This window comes from Cavenderia fasciculata (genome assembly GCF_000203815.1).
Source record: "Cavenderia fasciculata unplaced genomic scaffold Scf_EU5ZYIE02H8LDV-5, whole genome shotgun sequence".
NCBI classification, from domain to species: domain Eukaryota; phylum Evosea; class Eumycetozoa; order Acytosteliales; family Cavenderiaceae; genus Cavenderia; species Cavenderia fasciculata.
In genome coordinates, this window is record NW_004457639.1 from 1,222,226 (window position 1) to 1,241,090 (window position 18,865).

The 18,865-nt window shown below is 32.5% G+C and overlaps 8 protein-coding genes and 1 non-coding gene across 9 annotated transcripts; 7 read left to right on the top strand and 2 right to left on the bottom strand.

Annotated features, from left to right (window-relative positions):
- Positions 1-82: 82 nt before the first annotated feature.
- On the bottom strand, positions 83-316 carry DFA_10318 (uncharacterized protein; the record flags this gene model as incomplete). The annotated part of the gene is made up of 1 exon (XM_004354169.1): positions 83-316. One exon carries the CDS (start codon positions 314-316, stop codon positions 83-85), a length of 234 nt encoding a protein of 77 aa, XP_004354221.1.
- Positions 317-1,629: 1,313 nt separating this feature from the next.
- DFA_10319 (uncharacterized protein) lies at positions 1,630-1,794 on the top strand (the record flags this gene model as incomplete). The annotated part of the gene is made up of 1 exon (XM_004354170.1): positions 1,630-1,794. One exon carries the CDS (start codon positions 1,630-1,632, stop codon positions 1,792-1,794), a length of 165 nt encoding a protein of 54 aa, XP_004354222.1.
- Positions 1,795-2,741: 947 nt separating this feature from the next.
- On the top strand, positions 2,742-9,354 carry DFA_10320 (uncharacterized protein; the record flags this gene model as incomplete). Its single annotated transcript, XM_004354171.1, has 10 exons — positions 2,742-3,892; positions 3,964-4,250; positions 4,329-5,105; positions 5,173-5,438; positions 5,491-5,576; positions 6,019-6,880; positions 6,928-7,171; positions 7,218-7,423; positions 7,456-8,110; positions 8,231-9,354. The coding sequence occupies 10 exons, from the start codon at positions 2,742-2,744 to the stop codon at positions 9,352-9,354; spliced, it is 5,658 nt and encodes a 1,885-aa protein (XP_004354223.1).
- A 556-nt stretch (positions 9,355-9,910) lies between these two features.
- Positions 9,911-11,007, top strand: DFA_10321 (uncharacterized protein; the record flags this gene model as incomplete). Its single annotated transcript, XM_004354172.1, has 2 exons — positions 9,911-9,955; positions 10,036-11,007. 2 exons carry the CDS (start codon positions 9,911-9,913, stop codon positions 11,005-11,007), a joined length of 1,017 nt encoding a protein of 338 aa, XP_004354224.1.
- Positions 11,008-11,388: 381 nt separating this feature from the next.
- On the bottom strand, positions 11,389-11,547 carry DFA_10322 (uncharacterized protein; the record flags this gene model as incomplete). The annotated part of the gene is made up of 1 exon (XM_004354173.1): positions 11,389-11,547. One exon carries the CDS (start codon positions 11,545-11,547, stop codon positions 11,389-11,391), a length of 159 nt encoding a protein of 52 aa, XP_004354225.1.
- Positions 11,548-11,705: 158 nt separating this feature from the next.
- Positions 11,706-12,795, top strand: DFA_10323 (uncharacterized protein; the record flags this gene model as incomplete). The annotated part of the gene is made up of 3 exons (XM_004354174.1): positions 11,706-11,798; positions 11,878-12,220; positions 12,407-12,795. The coding sequence occupies 3 exons, from the start codon at positions 11,706-11,708 to the stop codon at positions 12,793-12,795; spliced, it is 825 nt and encodes a 274-aa protein (XP_004354226.1).
- Positions 12,796-13,222: 427 nt separating this feature from the next.
- DFA_10324 (uncharacterized protein) lies at positions 13,223-15,521 on the top strand (the record flags this gene model as incomplete). The annotated part of the gene is made up of 5 exons (XM_004354175.1): positions 13,223-13,285; positions 13,400-13,543; positions 13,608-13,800; positions 14,004-14,684; positions 15,439-15,521. The coding sequence occupies 5 exons, from the start codon at positions 13,223-13,225 to the stop codon at positions 15,519-15,521; spliced, it is 1,164 nt and encodes a 387-aa protein (XP_004354227.1).
- Positions 15,522-16,439: 918 nt separating this feature from the next.
- On the top strand, positions 16,440-16,511 carry DFA_10325. Its single transcript has one exon. It is a non-coding gene; the product is annotated as a tRNA-Asp (tRNA).
- A 223-nt stretch (positions 16,512-16,734) lies between these two features.
- On the top strand, positions 16,735-18,850 carry DFA_10326 (UPF0557 family protein; the record flags this gene model as incomplete). The annotated part of the gene is made up of 3 exons (XM_004354176.1): positions 16,735-17,109; positions 17,180-18,451; positions 18,530-18,850. 3 exons carry the CDS (start codon positions 16,735-16,737, stop codon positions 18,848-18,850), a joined length of 1,968 nt encoding a protein of 655 aa, XP_004354228.1.
- Between the last annotated feature and the right edge of the window lie 15 nt (positions 18,851-18,865).

Below are 18,865 nucleotides of genomic sequence, written 5' to 3' on the forward strand. Positions count from 1 at the left end.
CTTTGGTTTTGGTGGTGGTGGTGGTTGATCGAATTCTATTTTTTTCCTCTTGGGAGGCTTCTTTTTGTTGGATGGTGTTTTTTCAGGTTGATCGGGTTGTGTTATCTTCGGGGTCGTAAAGACCCTCGAAGATGTTATTCTTATTACTATTATTATTATTATTATTATTATTATTATTATTATTATTATTATTATTATTATTATTATTATTATTATTATTATTATTATTATTATTATTATTATTATTATTATTATTATTGTTGGTAGTTGTTGAAGATTCAATCTGCATTGAATCTTGATTATTATTACTACTCATTCGTTAAACTTTAAGATAATAGATAGATAGAGATAGATAGAAGATAGATAGAAGATAGAAGATAGATAGATAGATAGATAGATAGATAGATAGATAGATATATAGATATACCTTAAAATTTTTTTGATAACTTTAAATAGAATCGGAAGGGAGTGTGATTGAAAAAAATTAAAATTATTTAGATCAATTGCTCGAATCTTTTGCGAGCCACGTGTGCAATGGTTCACCGAACTTGTGCATGGTGATAAATCAAGCAAATTGATTTTAATTGTTTCGGGGTTTCGGGTCATGTGGAAGATGCCTTCGTTTGGTACTAAATAAGTAAGAAAGCGATACTTGCGACAACATGTGCTATTAATAAGTAACTACTTATTAATAGCACATGTAATACTATTATTTTTTTTATTTATTTTTTTTATACTATCTATATTCAATCGTAACACTTGTTAAATATAATGAAATAAATTAAAAAGATTTAATAATATTAAATAGTCATATCACGAGTGATTCACTACATGAAATATTATACATGAGTGTTTTGTTTCAAAGAGTTTTTGAAATATTTTTTTCTCAAAGTCAGCAAGATTCAAGCACTACAAAAGGTCGAAGGGACCAGAATTGATGGTCGTCTGAGATGTAAAATAAATTTTAAAAAAGTTCACCTTTTTTTTTTGTGCAAACCGACAAGACAACGATATCTTTGTCTATTCTATACTTCTCTATTCTATCTTTATTTTATTTATTCTATTCAATAGTAAACAAGAAAATGTAGCATACAAGGTATAATATAAAAAGATAGTTTATTGATGTAGTTGTATATTCTCGAAAGTTTTGTTCAAATAGCTCTAAACCAGACGAAGATAACAGCAGCGTGAATATTGGTGGATGGTCAAGATAATAAAGTTTGAAAATTAATTTTTTTTTAAAAAAGAAAAGCACTACAACATTCTCCTTGGCAAGACAAATACAATGGTCATAATTATATATATAAATAAAAATTTAAAAAATAATGAAAGAAAGGATTACTCCTTTTTTTCATACTAAAAAAATCGGTACCTCGACGCCGAGGGTTCCTCGTGGACTCGTACCCTTTTTCGAACTTTTTTTTTTTTTATTTGACCCCCTCGACCTCGACCCAACCAATCGAGAATTCTAAAAAAAGCAAAATCGGTACCCTCGACCTTTTGCAGTGAGATATATGTCTATCTCTATCATTACAATCAATTTAATTTAATTAAATTGATATTAAAAGATATTTAATGAATTATCAATATTATAGATATATTTTTATCTTCATTTTAAACATATTCATCATGAGTTCAGCAGCCCAAACTATCACTGCATCTCCAGCAGCAGTAGCAACAACAACAACAATCACAACACCACCAACAGGAGCAGTCTTTCAACCATTCATTGGCAATCGCGTTAAACCAACATACCCATTAAGACAAGTCCAACGCATTAGAAAACAAATATAATCCACGTTAAATAGACATACAGGTGGCGACCAAGAACTACAATCAGAGGTTCTAAGAAGTTTCAGCATATCTAAACATGGAAGAGGTATCAAACATGTTGCCCAGGGTTTATTCCAAAAAATCAAAATTAATTTAAAAACTTTTCTCCTCCATGTGCTTCTGATTCGTCCTTGTGCAAACAACAGAGGTCGGGTTTTGACAGAGCAAAAATGAAACGACTTTGCAGTTTATGACGAAAGGCTCTAGCTTTTTTGTAAAAGTTAAGTTAACTATATCTATAACATGTTTAATGTGTTTTGAATTGAATCCTTATCAATGTTTGAGCCTATAACTATAGTAGTCCGCGCGTATTGGTGTTGGTATTAGTACTACTACTAATCTATGATGATCGGTTGTAGTTATTTTATTTCTAGAAATTCGAAAGCGAAAAAACGAAAAGTTGAAAGTACAACAACAAACAAGGAAAGAGCAATTCCCTTTTTATTTCTAAATAAGATAAGAGATATATAAAGATAGAGATAAGATACAACAAAAAGAGATATCATTAAAAGTCACCTATTCAATCTACAATCCTTATACTACTACTACTATACTTCTCCTATTCTGTCTTTATATCTTATTGTCATTGCATTGTATTGTTGTTCATTCATTCAATCAATCAATCAATCAACCATCATCATCATCATCTTACACCACTCACACACAACACTCACAAACAACTTTGTTGTGAACATCATCCATCCATCCAACGATCGTTCACATTCTTCACACAAACAAACAACCCACATGAATAATTATTGGAAACACTATCATCATCAAATTTGTCAATTCAACCTAAACTAGTTGGTCTCCAAATCTCTAATCTAATCTAATCTATACTATATTCTATATTATTATCTATTGTTTTTTGAAACAAAAAGGGGGATAAAGGATCAATCATTATCATCATGGCATCCTCCACCTCCTCCTCGCCTCATCATCCACCTCCTCTATTCTTTAATCGGTCACCTCCTCTCATGGTCAATGAAGAGCACGAGATACGTCGCAAACAAATAGAGCAACAAAAGAAATTAGACGCACTCAAAAAGCTACATCTCTTTAAAAAGCAGCTTGATGCCGTCGACCCTCAAACACACTCATTGTCATTCTCTGCATCAGAGCCAGAGACTATAGCCAACACTACCAACACCATAAATAATAATCAAAGTAATAATAATCTAGTAACACCTATTACTCTACCTCCACCAAATATGATACCTAAACCAAAACCTAAACAAACAAAACAATCAAGTAAACAACCAAAACAACAACGACAACCAAGTAAACAAAGTAAACAGCAACCACAACAAAGTAATCAACAAACACAAAGTAATCAACAACAACAACAACAGCAATATACAGACACTAACAATTCAACATCTTCTTCATCATCATCATCATCTATATCATCCACTGCGATTGTTCCTTTAGGTTATGATTTCTCAACATCTTTGGCTCAAGCTGAAATACATAGATCTCAAGTGAGAAGGAATAAACGGATGGGATCTATCGGTGGAGGTAGTAGTAGCGGTGCTTCAGACTTGTCTGAATCGGATTCTCGACAACCAGAGATTGAAGAATACTCAGAGAGTGCATGTTCTACCAATACTACCAATACTACTACATCTCCTCCATCTACTACTGATAATATTAAACTTCTCGGACGAAAAAGATACACTTCCGAAGATGACAATCCTCCACCTCTTCCATCATCAACAAGAACCAAAAGAAATCATCAACAACAATCACAACAATCACAACAATCACCACAACAATCACAACAATCACAACAATCGCAGTCACAACCATTCGAACCGTCACAAGAAAACGAAAGAAGGGAATTGGATTCTGAAATGATGGTTAGTGGATTAAGTAAAACCAGTCCACGATCATCACAACAACAATCACAACAATCACAACCACAAACACAAAGAATTTATAGGGATGGAAACCAAGGATCAGTTTACAGTTATGTTAGTTCAGCATCTTCAACTTCTTCATCCAATGAATCTGATCCATTGGCTGTCGATAGCCAATCTTCATTCCATAAAAGATATATGTATGTTATATGTTTGACAAACAATATGTTTTGGTATATTAATATCAACCTTTTCTTTTCGATTTAAATAGTCAAGCATTTGCAAGATTTACAGAGATGAACAAGAATGAAGACAAGAGAGAACATTTAGTTTGTAAAAGAGATTATACTATTGGCGGTAAAAAGGTCAATGATTTGGAGATACATGATCGATTGAGAAAGACGTATGCTCGAGTCGTTGTAGTTCAACCTGGTTTAATCTACATTGATAATCTCCAACCAAAAGCAGTATTTGTCAATTGCAAAGAGGTTACACAACCAACTTATATATGTAATGGTGATAAGATTCAAGTTATGGATTATTTATTTTTTGTTGAAGGTAAAGTATATTATATAATATATATATAATAATAATATAATTTATATATTAACCTATTATTATTGTTATTATTTATAGTATTTACAGAAAACATAAGTTCAATTGATTTTGATGATCAATTGAGTGATCGTGAACTTGAGGCAATGTTGGCTTCAAGTTCATCTTGTTCTTCTCAACCTAATACTCCAACTCATCAACCACCACCTCTTCCACCACCTGCTCCTCCACCAACTCCATCATCATCACAACTACATTCAAACAACAGTGCTACCCCCTCCACCTCTCCTTATCCAGTAACTCCTCAGTCAACACATAAACACAAAAAGACAAACACCCTAAATAATATAAATACCAACTTGATCAATAGCCTTAATAATCTAATTAATATAAAGGTGGGATCAATTGTAAAATTCCAACAAAAACAACAAAATCAACAGCAACAACAACAACAAAAGAAAAATAATAATAATGTACAAGAGGAAGAAGAACAGGAAGTAGAGGAAGAAGAAGAAGAAGAAGAAGAGCAAGAGAAAGAAGAGGAAGAGGAAAAGGTGAACCTAATCAAAAAAATACAGGCAATTCAAATTAAAACTCCACCATCAACACCATCACAAACCAAGTCATGTAAAAGTGGTTTGGAACAAAGTAATACTAACACTAACACTAAAACTCGAAATAACATTGTTACAGCAAGACAACAACAAAATAATCTAAACAACATTAAAAAAAATAACATTAAAACTCAAACCAACATTAATAATAATAATAAGAAGACCAACCACAATTCAATTTCACTTAAAAGTGGCATTTTTGCCTTTTTAAATATTTATATATGTCATCAATTAAAAGATAAGCGTATGTTAATTAAACAAAATATTAAGGATCAAACCAATCATTTATTGACAATTATTCTTATCCACAGCCCATTTACAAGAAATTGTCATTGCCAATGGAGGAAATTTAATCGACGAAGTCTGTGACTTGAACACATTTTTGTATATCGTACCGAATAATGTAATGTTCAGACATACCTACTCGAAACTTTACAAGCTCAGATGCACATTTGTCAAAGAGGCATGGATTGATGATAATATGGGCCAAGGGATACTGAAGCCTGTGGGACAATACATTTATAAACCTAAAACATTGGGTATCTATTCTAAAGTATCAGTTTTTGCAAAGGACAAGGTATGTACTTATATTCCTCAAATCAATTCCAAATCTAATTTCTTTTTTTCAGGATCAAAAAGAATGGTACGAAAAGGAGTTATCGTTTCATGGTGCAACTCTTATCGACATATCTAACATTCATATTGATAAACCATTGTTTGTTCTATCATTGGAAGCGCTCCAACCATCGGACATTCAAGTTAATAATTTATCTGGGTTTACAATTGCGAAAATAGATTGGTTTCACGAATGTTTGCAAAAAGACAAGTATACCGCTCCATCTAAAAATCCATCCTTATATTGTTATAATACACCATCGAAATCACCTTTCAGAAATCGAAAATATGAAAGATAATAATAATAAAGGATGGATTATATTAACTGTACCACGATTATATCTCAGTAATAATACGGCACATACCAACTTATTTAATGGTAATCACCATTAATGCGATAATTTAAAAATACTTTGTTTGTTTACTATTTCTTTGAAGAACAAATTTATTTATCAGATCTCTTCTTTTCTTTTTTTTTTTGAACCACTAATTTAATTTTTATCTCTCTCTTTGACAAAACAAAGTATATAGTTTTTTTTTAGTATACTCTTTCTCTCTCTCTCTCTCTTATGGACACCAGCAATGTCAACATCTACAACAACTGTGCCACATTCACCACCTCCACCGCAACCTCCTCCATCACCATCACCAACAACTAAAAAGCATAAGAAATTGACAAAAGCAGAGAAAAAGCAAAACAAGAACATAAGAAAACAAATTAAGCTTGAGAAAAAGAAAAATAAGTATAACAAGAATAAGATCAAAAACAAGAACAAGTACAATAAGAAAAATAAGGATAATAATAACAATGATAGTAGCGATAAAAAGAATAATAATATAGAGGATGATAATGAAGAAGAACAAGAAGAAGAAGATTTTGATCACAAGAAATATTATAAAAAAGCACTCAAAGTTACTAGACTAGCACCTGCTCAAATCACTAGATATTCACAAATATTAAAGAATGGACAAATCAAAGGATCGTGCACATATAAATCATCAAGATGTGTGGTTTATCCTGCCAAGACTATTCTTGGTACACCACCTCATCACTTTGCTTTTATGCAAGAACATGGAAGAAAGGAGACCATGGAGATTGACATTTCAAAGGGAATGACTATTTGGAGTATATGTTCGACCAAGAATTGTGTCAACCCTCGTCACTTGGTCAGAGAGGTGGAGACGATCAGTAGGACAAGGGCTGGATGCCACAATGTTTTTAGGAAAATATTCAAACGTCATGGAGCTGGAATCACCATAGAGGAAATGAGATCTTTGGATAATGTTTGTAAACATGAACCACCTTGTATTCCTACTTTTTTAAAACACCCAAAATCTATCAAAATAGTAATAACTTTAAAGATGACAATTATGACAATGGATATAACTATAATAATAACAACTGTAATAATAATAACTATAACAATAATAACTATAATAATAACTTTAAGAATAATAATAATAACAACAACAATAGAGACAAGTATTACAATGACGAATACAGCTGTAGTTATAACGATTCTAATAATTATTATTCCTATGATGACAATGATTATGATGAGATGGATTATACTTACAGTCAATTCTATGAAGCCAGTTACGTAGAGAAACGACAGGATAGAAATCACCCAATCACCAATAATAGTAATCATTTTAATAACAATAATAGGTATAATAATAATAATAACAATAGTAGTAATAATAATAGCAATAATTTTAGCGGTCATAGTTTTAATAATAGAAAAATCATTAGCAACAATAACAATTGGACAGAGAACAAAAATACTTGGACGGAGAACAAATATAGTAAAAATGGCGCATGCCAGTCTGGATCAACCATCAAATCAAAATGTTTTAGAGGACAACAAACAATCAATTAGCAACGCCAAGGAAAAGATCAGCAACAACAACAACAACAACAATCCTACAGGAGCATATAAACGATTAGTAACCCCAATGTTCCTAAACCAACAAATAAGGACAATACAACCCATCCTATCACCAAAACACCAACACCAACAACATCAACATCAACAACTTCAACATCATCAATATCAACAACCTCAAAAGATCAAAACAAATCTACTATTGGTGATTCAAGACAAAATGATATTGGATTGTATAAAAAATATATGGATCCTGTAGAAAAGGATAAAACAAGTAAACCCAACAAGGATGTTCCCAAACCAACATATAATAATAATAATAATAATAATAATAATAATAATAATAATAATATAAATAATAATACTTTCGCCAAAACAACATCAAAAGATCAACCATCAAATCAAAATGTTTTAGAGAACAAACATACAATTAGTAATTCCAAGGCAAAGATCAACAACAACAATCCTACAGGAGCAGATAAAGCTATTAGTAACCCCAATGTTCCTAAACCAACAAATAATAATAATAATAGTAATAATAATAATAATAATCATAGAAATAATAATAATAATAATAATACTTTGACCAAAACAACATCAACATCAACAACAACAACAACAAATGATCAAAACAAATCTACTATAGATATTATGGGTGCTCTTTCCAAGGAAAAGATCAACAACAATCCCACAGGAACAGATAAAGGAATTAGTAACCCCAATGTTCCCAAACCAACAAATAATAATAGTAATAATATTAATAATAATAATAATATTTTCAGCAAAACTACAACAACTGACCATTGATTATCCACCAGGTACTGTTTCTCCAAAGAAACAAGCACCTCCTTGTCAATATTTTCCAAAGATAGTCCATTGGAATGCCACCATCTTCCCTTTCTCCCAAAACCACTGTTTCCAAAGGTGGTCCCACATACCATATCACCCGTCCCCCCTCCACCTCCTCTACAAAATACAAACCCCCAGATTGTTCATCCAAAACCTTCTACTATACCCGAAGTTGAAATTGATGAAAGTAGAGAGCCCAAGAGAAAAAGGAAAATCAAGATTCCTAAAGTGAAGATGGAACCAAAGTCGTCTGTTCCAGATTTAGAAATAGAAGAACGTCCAAAAAAGATTGTCAAGATACCTTGTATCGATGTAGAGGTTCCAGATGCACCGCCAACATCCACTTCCACATCTATGCCCATTCCAAAGGTGAAAATAGAACCACCTGATGATGTTGATGATTTCAAGAAAATCCCAACCGTTAAAATAGAACCAAAAGACAAACATACAACTCCATCCAAACAACCAAAACAACAATCATTTTTCGATAATCAACAACTACAACGACAAAAAGAAGAGGAAAGACAACTACAACAACAACATGAAGATCTAGAACTACAGAGATACCAACAACTTCAACAACAAAAACAACAACAACTCCAGAAACAAAAAGAGTATTTGCTACAAAAAGAAGAAAAACAAAGAAACCAACAATTACAAAAACAAAAAGAGTATCAACAACAACAAGAAGAGGAAAAAGAAAGAAACAAACAACTCCAAAAACAAAAAGAGTATCAACAACAACAAGAAGAAAAAGAAAGATTCGAACTACTCCAGAGACAAAAAGAGTACTTTCAACAAGAAAAATTTAAACTATATCAAATTATAAAAGAAAAACAACGAGAATATGAACAAAAATACCAAGATAATCAACAACCACAACAACCATTGGTAGATTATCAAGATGATCACAGTTGCGAGTATTGTCTTAGTAGACCAGATATCAACGAGATACCATACGACATGCCACATGATCACACCACCAACCCATTTGAAAGATGTTTTTGTGTAGTCTGTGTAGACAAGAGAACTTATATTGAATTGTTTGGTTGTCATTATCATCCAGATAATGTTCGCAGTCGTTATACACCAACTACTCCAACTCCACCAAAAAGAAAAAGAGCTCCAGCAAAAAAGAAATGAAACAAAAAAAAATAAATAAATCATTTTGTTTTGAAGAAGTGATGAATGATCATCCAAACATATAAAATATAAATCACTTTAAAATTTAAATCATGATGATCAACAAATATTGGTATTGTGATCGATCATATTTAATGGGATCTAGTTGCAAGACAACTCATTAGATAACAAGACAACTCATTCATCTGTTAAAAATTATCGATTACAAGAAGAAGAAGAAAGAAAGAAAGATGTTATTGGTTGGTTAAACTTTATTTTTTATATTCACAGTTTTATCAACTCACCCCAATCTCTAAACAACCATTTAATTTATTATTATAGTAATATAATAAAATGTGGTGTTAGCGCACAGAGAGAGAGAGCAAGAGAGAGAGGCGTTAATTAATTATGTAAATTGGTTTGGTTGCGCACAAAGAAATCATTATTTTTACTTGTTAAGTAGATGATTGTTGACTTTAATAGTCTACCATCATATACTAGAATTCCTATCTTTCGCAACCCTCAACCTCCTCCTCGTCCTCTTCATTTATTCCCTCTTGCTCCTAGTGTAACTGAAATGGGCGACGATGATGAAGAACCAACAAGCAGCAGTACTGCTCAGGTATGTTTTACACTTAATAATACGATAACAGAGACAATAATAATACAATACAATGTACTCACTCTCTATTAATTATATAGGAATCCGATGATTCATCTGAAGGTGACACTACCCCAGTGACCAAGAAAACTCGCAAATCAACCAAATCAAAAAAGAGTGATAGTGACAAAAGTGATAGTGACAATAGTGATAGTGAAAAGATTGATAATACAAATAGTGATACTAATAGTGATCCTACTATTAGAAAAAAGATTACTCGCCCACGTATCAATCCTACTGCTCAAATTCCACCCACATTTGAACCCCTTGATGTGTCGGATATCAATGAGAGCCAATTCACTAAACTCAAAGGATTACTCAATGACAACAAAGTTTTGGGAGACTCTACATTCAACTCTTCAAGATGTGAGGTATATCCAGACAATTCTTTTTACAAAACACCTTCTTCCATCAAACCTCAACACGTAGCATTCATGGCTCACCGTGGAAGATTGGAAACAGGATTGATTCCCAAAACCAAATCGCCAGACAACATGTGCATCTCCAAATTATGTTGTACCGCTGGTTGCATCAACAAAGACCATATTCTCTCAGAAACACACAAGATCTCTAAATCTAGAGGTGAATGTCACACCACGATCAAGGATATATTAAAGAAACAACTCAAGACACAAGACAGAAAAATTTCAGCAACCATCAAGCTTTGTCCTCACGAGCCCAAATGTATTCCAACATTTACCAATGGTTATCAAAAGGATGAAAGTGAAGAGGAAGATGGTAATCAACAACAAACTGTCAAAAGAAAACGTATTCCCAAGGAAAAGGTAAAGTCAACAACAACAACAAACAAACAAGCTTTGAAAAAGACAAAGTATCCTCAAGATGAAGTAGAAGTGGTAAAGACAAGTTCAGGTCAGACCATTATCAACGTTACAATGCACTCTCAAAATGTTTTTATTATGGCAGACAATGATAACTTTGGTGGGGTTATTAATCGTTTAGTCTCTCAAGCCAGACCACCAACAAATGGACAATCTATTTCAAACAAATAATAATAATCTTTTACAACATCAATCTTTTTAAATTTAATCAAAATAATAAATGTTTCTAATCAAATATTTCCATTGAAGTATCATGACAAACTAAAAACGAATCTCTATTAATATACCTATTCTAGTACAGCAAAACAAGACAACATTTTGATAAAAATTAATGGTAGATGGTACCACAATTGGTTAAACTTAATTTATTTTATTTTATTTTATGTATGTCTGACAGTCCCGTTGGTGGAATACGTTTAGTCCATCAAGTTAGACCAACAAATACCAAATGGTCTATCTATTTCCATTAATAAAACTTTATATAGTCTTTATTCTTTTTTTTTTTTTTTTTTTTTGAATCTATTACATACAAAGAGATCTGTTTAAACATCACTAATAGCTATCACTCTTCATCACAACGATAGCAACCTCAACTATTTGTCGATATGATGATGAGGTGACAGAGGGAGACCAGACACACTCGAACATCGATAAAATTATTGGATGAGATGAAGAAGATTGGTCATGGTTAAACTTTTTATTCACCTCCATCTTCTAATTTGACAAGCATTATCATAAAAGTGAGGAGTTAACAACATCAAGTTTGTATATAAATTGGTGCACATAGCCAAAGAAATGGTCATCATTATCATCATTATTTTATTCAAGTACAACTAGCTCAAGAGATGTTCAGTCTACTTCCCTCATACATGAGGAATCTTCTCGATACCCAATCCCCTACCCTCCCTCTTACACCTGGAAGTGAGACAGCTATTAAGAATCCTACAATCACTATTCAAAAGGTATGTTCTACACTTTAAAAATTAAAAATCATTGATAAGAGCAATCAATTCAATTTATTTACACTTAGTATATTATTAGGATATTGAGGATTCATCACAATCTTTAGATGACACTATTGACGATATCTCTCAAGATATTGACTCTACTGTAAATCCACCAACCACTGGACTCGTTGCAGATAAAAACCTTAACGTGACGAAGATCACCGAGGAACACTTCACCAAACTCAAAGAATTACTCAAGGTCAACCGACTATTTGGAAATCCAACACTTAACTCTTCAAGATGCGAGGTATATCCACAAAAGTCAATGGGATACCCTGCAGTCAAACCACAACACTTGGTATTCATGACTCACCATGGAAGACCGCAAGCAAGAATGATATCAAATGATACAGCCCGTGATAATTTATGCATTTCCAGTATATGTGGTACCACCTCATGCATCAACAAAGACCATATTCTGGCAGAGACAAACAAGAATCACAATTCCAGAAGAGCTTGTCACAGAAAAGTAAAGGTAATCTTGAAGGGAAAGAACCAAGACAAAATTTTGGAGGTTGTAAACAGTTGTCCTCACAACCCCAAATGTTTACCAACTTTTATAGATGTCGATGATAAAGAGGAGAAAGAGAACGAGGAACAGGAACTGGTGCAAGATACAGATGAGATCGAGGAAGATGAAATTGAAGATGAAGAGGAACTGGTGCAGGATGAAGATGAAGATGAAGATGATGAAGAAATTGAAGTTGACAATCAACAATCAATTAAAAGAAAAAAAGCCCAACCATCCAATCAACAGACAAGATTGAAAAAGGTAAAGCATTCTAAGTGTGAGGAAATGGAGGCTACCGATTTGGATGCTGATTCTTGCACAACAATTAATGTGACAATGCATTCTCAAAATGTATTTGTTCTCTCTAACAAGGACCACTTTATTGGTATCATTGATCGTTTACTCGTCTCTCAAGTTCCATCAAAATCAATTAAAATTTAATAAATTTTAAATTAATTATTTTTTTTTTTGCTCAAGCAATCGATGATCATTTTATTTATTAGGTATCAAAACAAACTATAAAATCAATTCAATTGTATAGATAGAATAATATTATCGAGTATGAATAGGTGTGTCATTTATTAGAGGAGAGAACAAAAGTTTGTTTACCACCATAACGTCATTCTTATCATGATTATTGGTCAACTCTCTCTCTTTTTTGGTATAAAGTTTTATCAAACACACTCCTCTTCGTCGATCTTTTAATTTAGCGAACAACAATGAAAGTGTGGTCAATATAGTGAGTAAATGGTGGATATTGGTTTAATTGGAAAGAAAGAAGAAGAAATCATCATCATCATCGTCATCGTCATTGTTTTACTTGCACACTACTTTACATAGTTACATAGTTTATTAAAGTGATATAGAAATGAGAAACATGTTTCTCCCTTCCTTTTTTAAATTTGGTCCAAGTGCTGGGGACTCTTCTGCAGTAAGTATTGATATTATATATTATAATAACTTAATTACTGGTTTATGATCTAACCAATTAATTATAATTCATTAATATTAATATTCTTTTATTCTTAATTATTATTGACTATAGAATGATCATGATGCCAAAATTAAAGTAGATAATGATGACAACAACTCATTTGACATGCAATCTCAATCATCTGAATTTGCAACTCAAGAAGATGATGATGATAATGATACAATGAATCAAGCTACCCCAACCAAACCACAATCTGTATGTATACTACAGGTAGTTAAATATTACACATAAATGTTTACTTATCCATTCTTTTCGAAAGGAAACCATTGAACCTTCATTTCTATCTACCGGTAGCTCTACACTCCAAACAAATCGATCAAATGTTGGTACACATAGCAACGGTATCAAGAGAAACATTTGCACTCCTCCTCATACACCACCTACTACTCCATCGACCTATACCTCATTCACCACCTCCACCTCCTCTACTGCCTCTACTGCACATAGCAACAGTATCAAGAGAAACATTCCTACTCCTCCTACTCCTCCTACTCCATCGACCTATACCTCACCACCACCTCCACCTCCTCTACGACCTCCACTACCCATATCAACGGTATCAAGAGAAACATTCCTACTCCTCCTACTCCTCCTCCTACTCCATCTACCTCTACATCCTCCACCAACGCTGCCACTAGAAATCAAAGGACATTAGAAAAAGAGACAATTGGATTAAAGGGACCTACATCTAAAGCTAATGTTCATCTCAAAGTAACCAACATTACAGAGGAGCAATTGGGAGAGTTAATGCAATCGGTCGACTTGAATTCAGCTTTGGGAGACACTACGGAAAATGGACGTTGCATGGTATGTCACCATCGATCGATTGGAGGTAAATTGGGATTAAATGTTCAACACTTGGCATTTATGAATCAAAAAGGAGTGGCTGAAACAAAAAAGATTCCCATCGTCAAATCGGCAAACAGTCTCTCAATCTCCACCATTTGTGCTACCAAGCAATGCATCAATCCACAACATCTTATCAGTGAAATCTCCATGAGTCACCGTACAAGAGTAAAGTGTCATGCCAAGATCAAGAGAATTTTGAAACTGTCTCCCAAGAAACTCCAAAGACAAAAGATTGTCAGTGTCATTGAAAAGTGTCCTCACAAACCTCAATGTCTTCCAACTTTACCATTTCACAAGGATAAAGTAGATCAAGAAAGTGACAGTGAAGAAGAAGAAGAAGAAGAAGAAAGTGACGATGAAGATGATGTTGAAAGTGACAACGATGAAGAGGAAAGTGACAATGATGAAGAGGAAGGGGAAGAAGAAGAAGAAGATATGGAGAATCTAAAGTCGGTTAAAAGAAAAAGATCAAGAAACAACCATCATGGCAAGAAAAAATCAAAGCGTGGAAAGAAAAGCATGATAGTGCATGTACAGAATATGTTTGTCCTCCCCGATCAAGACCATTTTGAAAATATTATCAGTAAAGTCGTCAAAAAAGCATCAAAACAATCAACTCCAAGAAAGAGAAAATAATGAATTAATTTAATAATTAATTCTTTTGAACAGAATCCCTTCAAAGTTTATAAATACATATTTTACTTTTACACAATAAATAATATCATTCATTCAATTCATTTAAATTATTTCTTTATTTTTGTTATAGTTTTAATTTGTTTGGTAACGATTGATACTTCGATTGTCTTGCCGCCTCGGCGATCTAGACTTGAATTTTCCCAATCTCACCATAAATAAATTAATATAAAGTGAAGATATTTTAAAGAGGGAGAGATTTATGGTCTTTATTGAATAAAATTAAATACTTTTATTTACCGTTTGGTTATGTTTTATTAAGTGAGAACTCCGATCATTTGTTTTGCAAAAAAAATCAGGGTTTTTTTTTTAAAGTAATTCTTTTCCTGGTCTCTCCAATCGGGAAGAGTAGTACTCAAAAGTTACAAAGTTTTATTAATTATACTTTTTAATTGACCAGCAAGAAATAAAGATTATCACAAGAAGAATTAAAGTTAATTTGTTCTGGGGGGTTTGTCCATGTCTATGATACATGTTATATGGACGTTGATCATGTCATGAAGTACGATGTAAGAGAGAAAAAAAAAGGAGGTTTTTTTTTTTTTAAGCATCTCATTTCGTGGCATCCACCTGTAGGGTGGAGCACTACTCTTTCGATTGCGAAGTTTTATTGATTGAAGTCTTTGTTTGACCAGCAATGGGAACTGAGTTTCCAAAGAAGAAACAAGTCCAATCTGTTTTTTGGGGTGCCAAATGTCTGTTCTATTTCCATCCAAGCAAAAATGGCAAGTCTTGGTGGGAGCTATTAGTTCTATTTGTTCATCAATACGACGGGAAGCTTCTTTACCTGTTGAATCGAGTGGGGGCTGAACGGTTCTGTGAGTTACGATCCATAGTTCTTTTGTCAGATTAGTGACCAGATCGTGACTGTTGGAGGGAGTGCCCAGTGTCACCATCCATATGTATGTGTGTCGAGTAATGGTTGGTGGTTGTGTCTACACCATGATTATCTATCTTATATCGTTCTGTTGTTCGTATTGTTATGTTGTTGATTGATGTTTTGATGGGATGTTGATGATGTTCATTTCCAATTGTAATAGTAATGTGAATACTGTTTTCAAACTGTATTGACTTGTTGTAATGATAATTAAATTCCACCTAAATTATTATTCCTATTGTTTCGATACTGTTTTACTACTGTATTGTGTTGATTAGAGAAGGAGATGGAGGAAGGAGCGAGATATTTTTTTTTTTTTGGTTATTTTTTTTATTTTTTGTTTTTTTTCTTGTTGGTGATCTTTGATATAGGCAGTGCTTATGCTCGCTCGCGCCCCTTATTTATAATAATGATAATGATATAAATAATTGAACAAGGGGCACACTAGGGCAATTAGTTGTGGCTTTTAGTGAGTGTGAAAAGAAATAGTAATGTTGATAAAAGATAGTTGAAGATAGTTGATGATTGAGTGAAGTTCTATAGTACTCTATACGTAATTCTCTGTTTCTATCTCTTTCTCTCTATTACAGAAAAATTCCAAACTTAAAAAAAAAAAAAAAAAGGGGGCGCGGCGAAGCAGACTCAAATTTTATCCTAAGGGACATCAAAAATTCCCTTTTGGTCTAGTGGTGAGGATTTTCGCCTGTCACGCGAAAGGCCCGAGTTCAATTCTCGGAAGGGGAGATACTTTTTATTTGCACTACCACAAAATTTTTTTTTCCGCATCGCACTCTCCTATTGGTGATCTATCGTTTTATCCAACTTTGGTTTATTTCTATCAAATCCACACACATAAAACCCTATTTATAAAAATTATCATATTTTTAAAAAAAAAAAAATTTGGCGCCAATGTCTCAGATCAATGATTCAATATATTCAAAGAGATCATTTAAAGCTTCAAAAAACAATGGATACAGATACAAACATCAACAATAGATCAATAGATAATCCTATAACAGTGATTGAAGAGTTATTTCAAAAGAACTGTCAATCTCTAGTTAATCAAACAAGATCATCACCATTTAATCAAAACACAGCAGCATCTGAAGAAGATGAACTAGAGAATCTAAACATTGTAAAGAAATGGGGTATTACAGATCACTTTGAAAAGCTACTAGCAGACGATGCGATCTATCAATCACTACCACAAGTTAGATCAGTTAGTGAAAGTGATGCTAGTATTGGTAGATTGGTTCGAATGAAATGTATGGTACAAGATATCTTTGATCCTCAATTTTATAGTGGTCTATGTAGAATTAAAAATACAAACACCAATCAAATTGTATGTTAGTATATTAATAGTATAATTGTAGTAATATTAAACCAACTATGATTTATTATTATTATTATAGAGATATGAAACAAATGCATTTAAAAATAGTATAGAAAATATTGGTCAAGATGAAGTTATTGATCATCATTTTGAAGGTGTAACATTTGAAAGAGGGATGTTATTTTGTATCCCTATTCCTTGTCAAAATAATTGGGCTGTTGGTGATTTGATTAATAATAATAATAATAATAACCAACAAGAAAAGGTAGAGGTACCTGCAACAACAGAGAAAAAATCAACTAAAAGATCACTTGAAAATGATGATATACCAATGGTAGAAGAAATCAAAGAAGATGATCAAAAGATTAAAAAGAATAATAATAATAATAATAATAATGATAGTACCACCACTTCAAAAGCAACTTCAACATCAATGTATGAAAAAGAATCAGAGATTAAAAAAGCATACAATTATCCTATATCAGGGATTGATGGTCATTTATCACCATTTATTGTAAAGACATATGATGGAAAGGACCAAGAATTCAAGATTAATGAAATAGTAGAGTTTGTTGGAGTCGTTTCAAAGTTTAGTCCCTCTTCACCAACACTCGACAATAATGAACAGATTGACCAAATGACCGATATTTTAATGAATGGATTAGAGATTGAAGATCAATCACATAAAATACCAGAAAGTCTAGTTCCACAACTTCATGCAATTGCATATCGTCAAATAGATCCATACCTCTTACCAAACTCTACAACTCCATTCAACAACAACAACAACAATAGTCAACAATCAACTAATCAACAACCAACCATTGAATCAATTTTAGAAATTAGAAAAGAATTGATCACATATCTAACCAATCAATTAAATGGAGATAGTACTGCAGCAGAATATTTCCTAGTCTATCTATTTTCAAAGGTATATTTGGTTGCACAAGGATTGTGTCTTGGTAATTTCTCGTTAAATGTGATCATCAATCAAAATGATCAAGAAATCGTAGACACGTTGGAAGAATTGTTGCAACAGTTGGTGTCTAGATCACATCGATTCAAGATGACTGTCGACAATTTAGATGACGGTGATATTATCCCATTCAAGGATTATGACCGTAACCGTATTGTATCTGGACTCTTGCAACTACCGAAAAACACTCATCTCATCATTGACGAGACACAGTTGCGTGAAGGTACACTTCACAAACAAGGTCTAAGAAATCTTCAAGCCATCAAAGATTTGGCACTCTTTCAACGTGTCGAATATGATTTTGAATATCATCCAATTGAAATTAAAACTGATATTCAATTATTAATTACTAGTTTTGGTAAATCTTTAACTCCTGTAAGTAAAAAAAAAAAAAAATAATAATAATAATAATATTTTATTTATAAACTGTCCTCTTTTTTCTTTTATTTTTAGGCATTTTGTCAAGTTAAATTAAATAAAAAATCTTTAGAACAAATTAAAAAAGAAGAACCAAGTAAAGAGAAATTAAATCAATTTAGACAATATATTGGATTATTAATGAATAATGGATTAGAGGCATCAAGTCAACAAGTAACAAAAGCAATTGAGGATGATTTTGTTGGTACAAGACAAAGAGATCCAGATACTCCTCAAGAAATATTCCATTATTGGCTTACCTTGGCAAGAATATTGGCCATTTCATTTGGCGAGAAATCAATTTCACTTGAAAGATGGAATTATATGAAACAATTGGAACTAAAAAGAATTATTTAAATAAAATTATATATA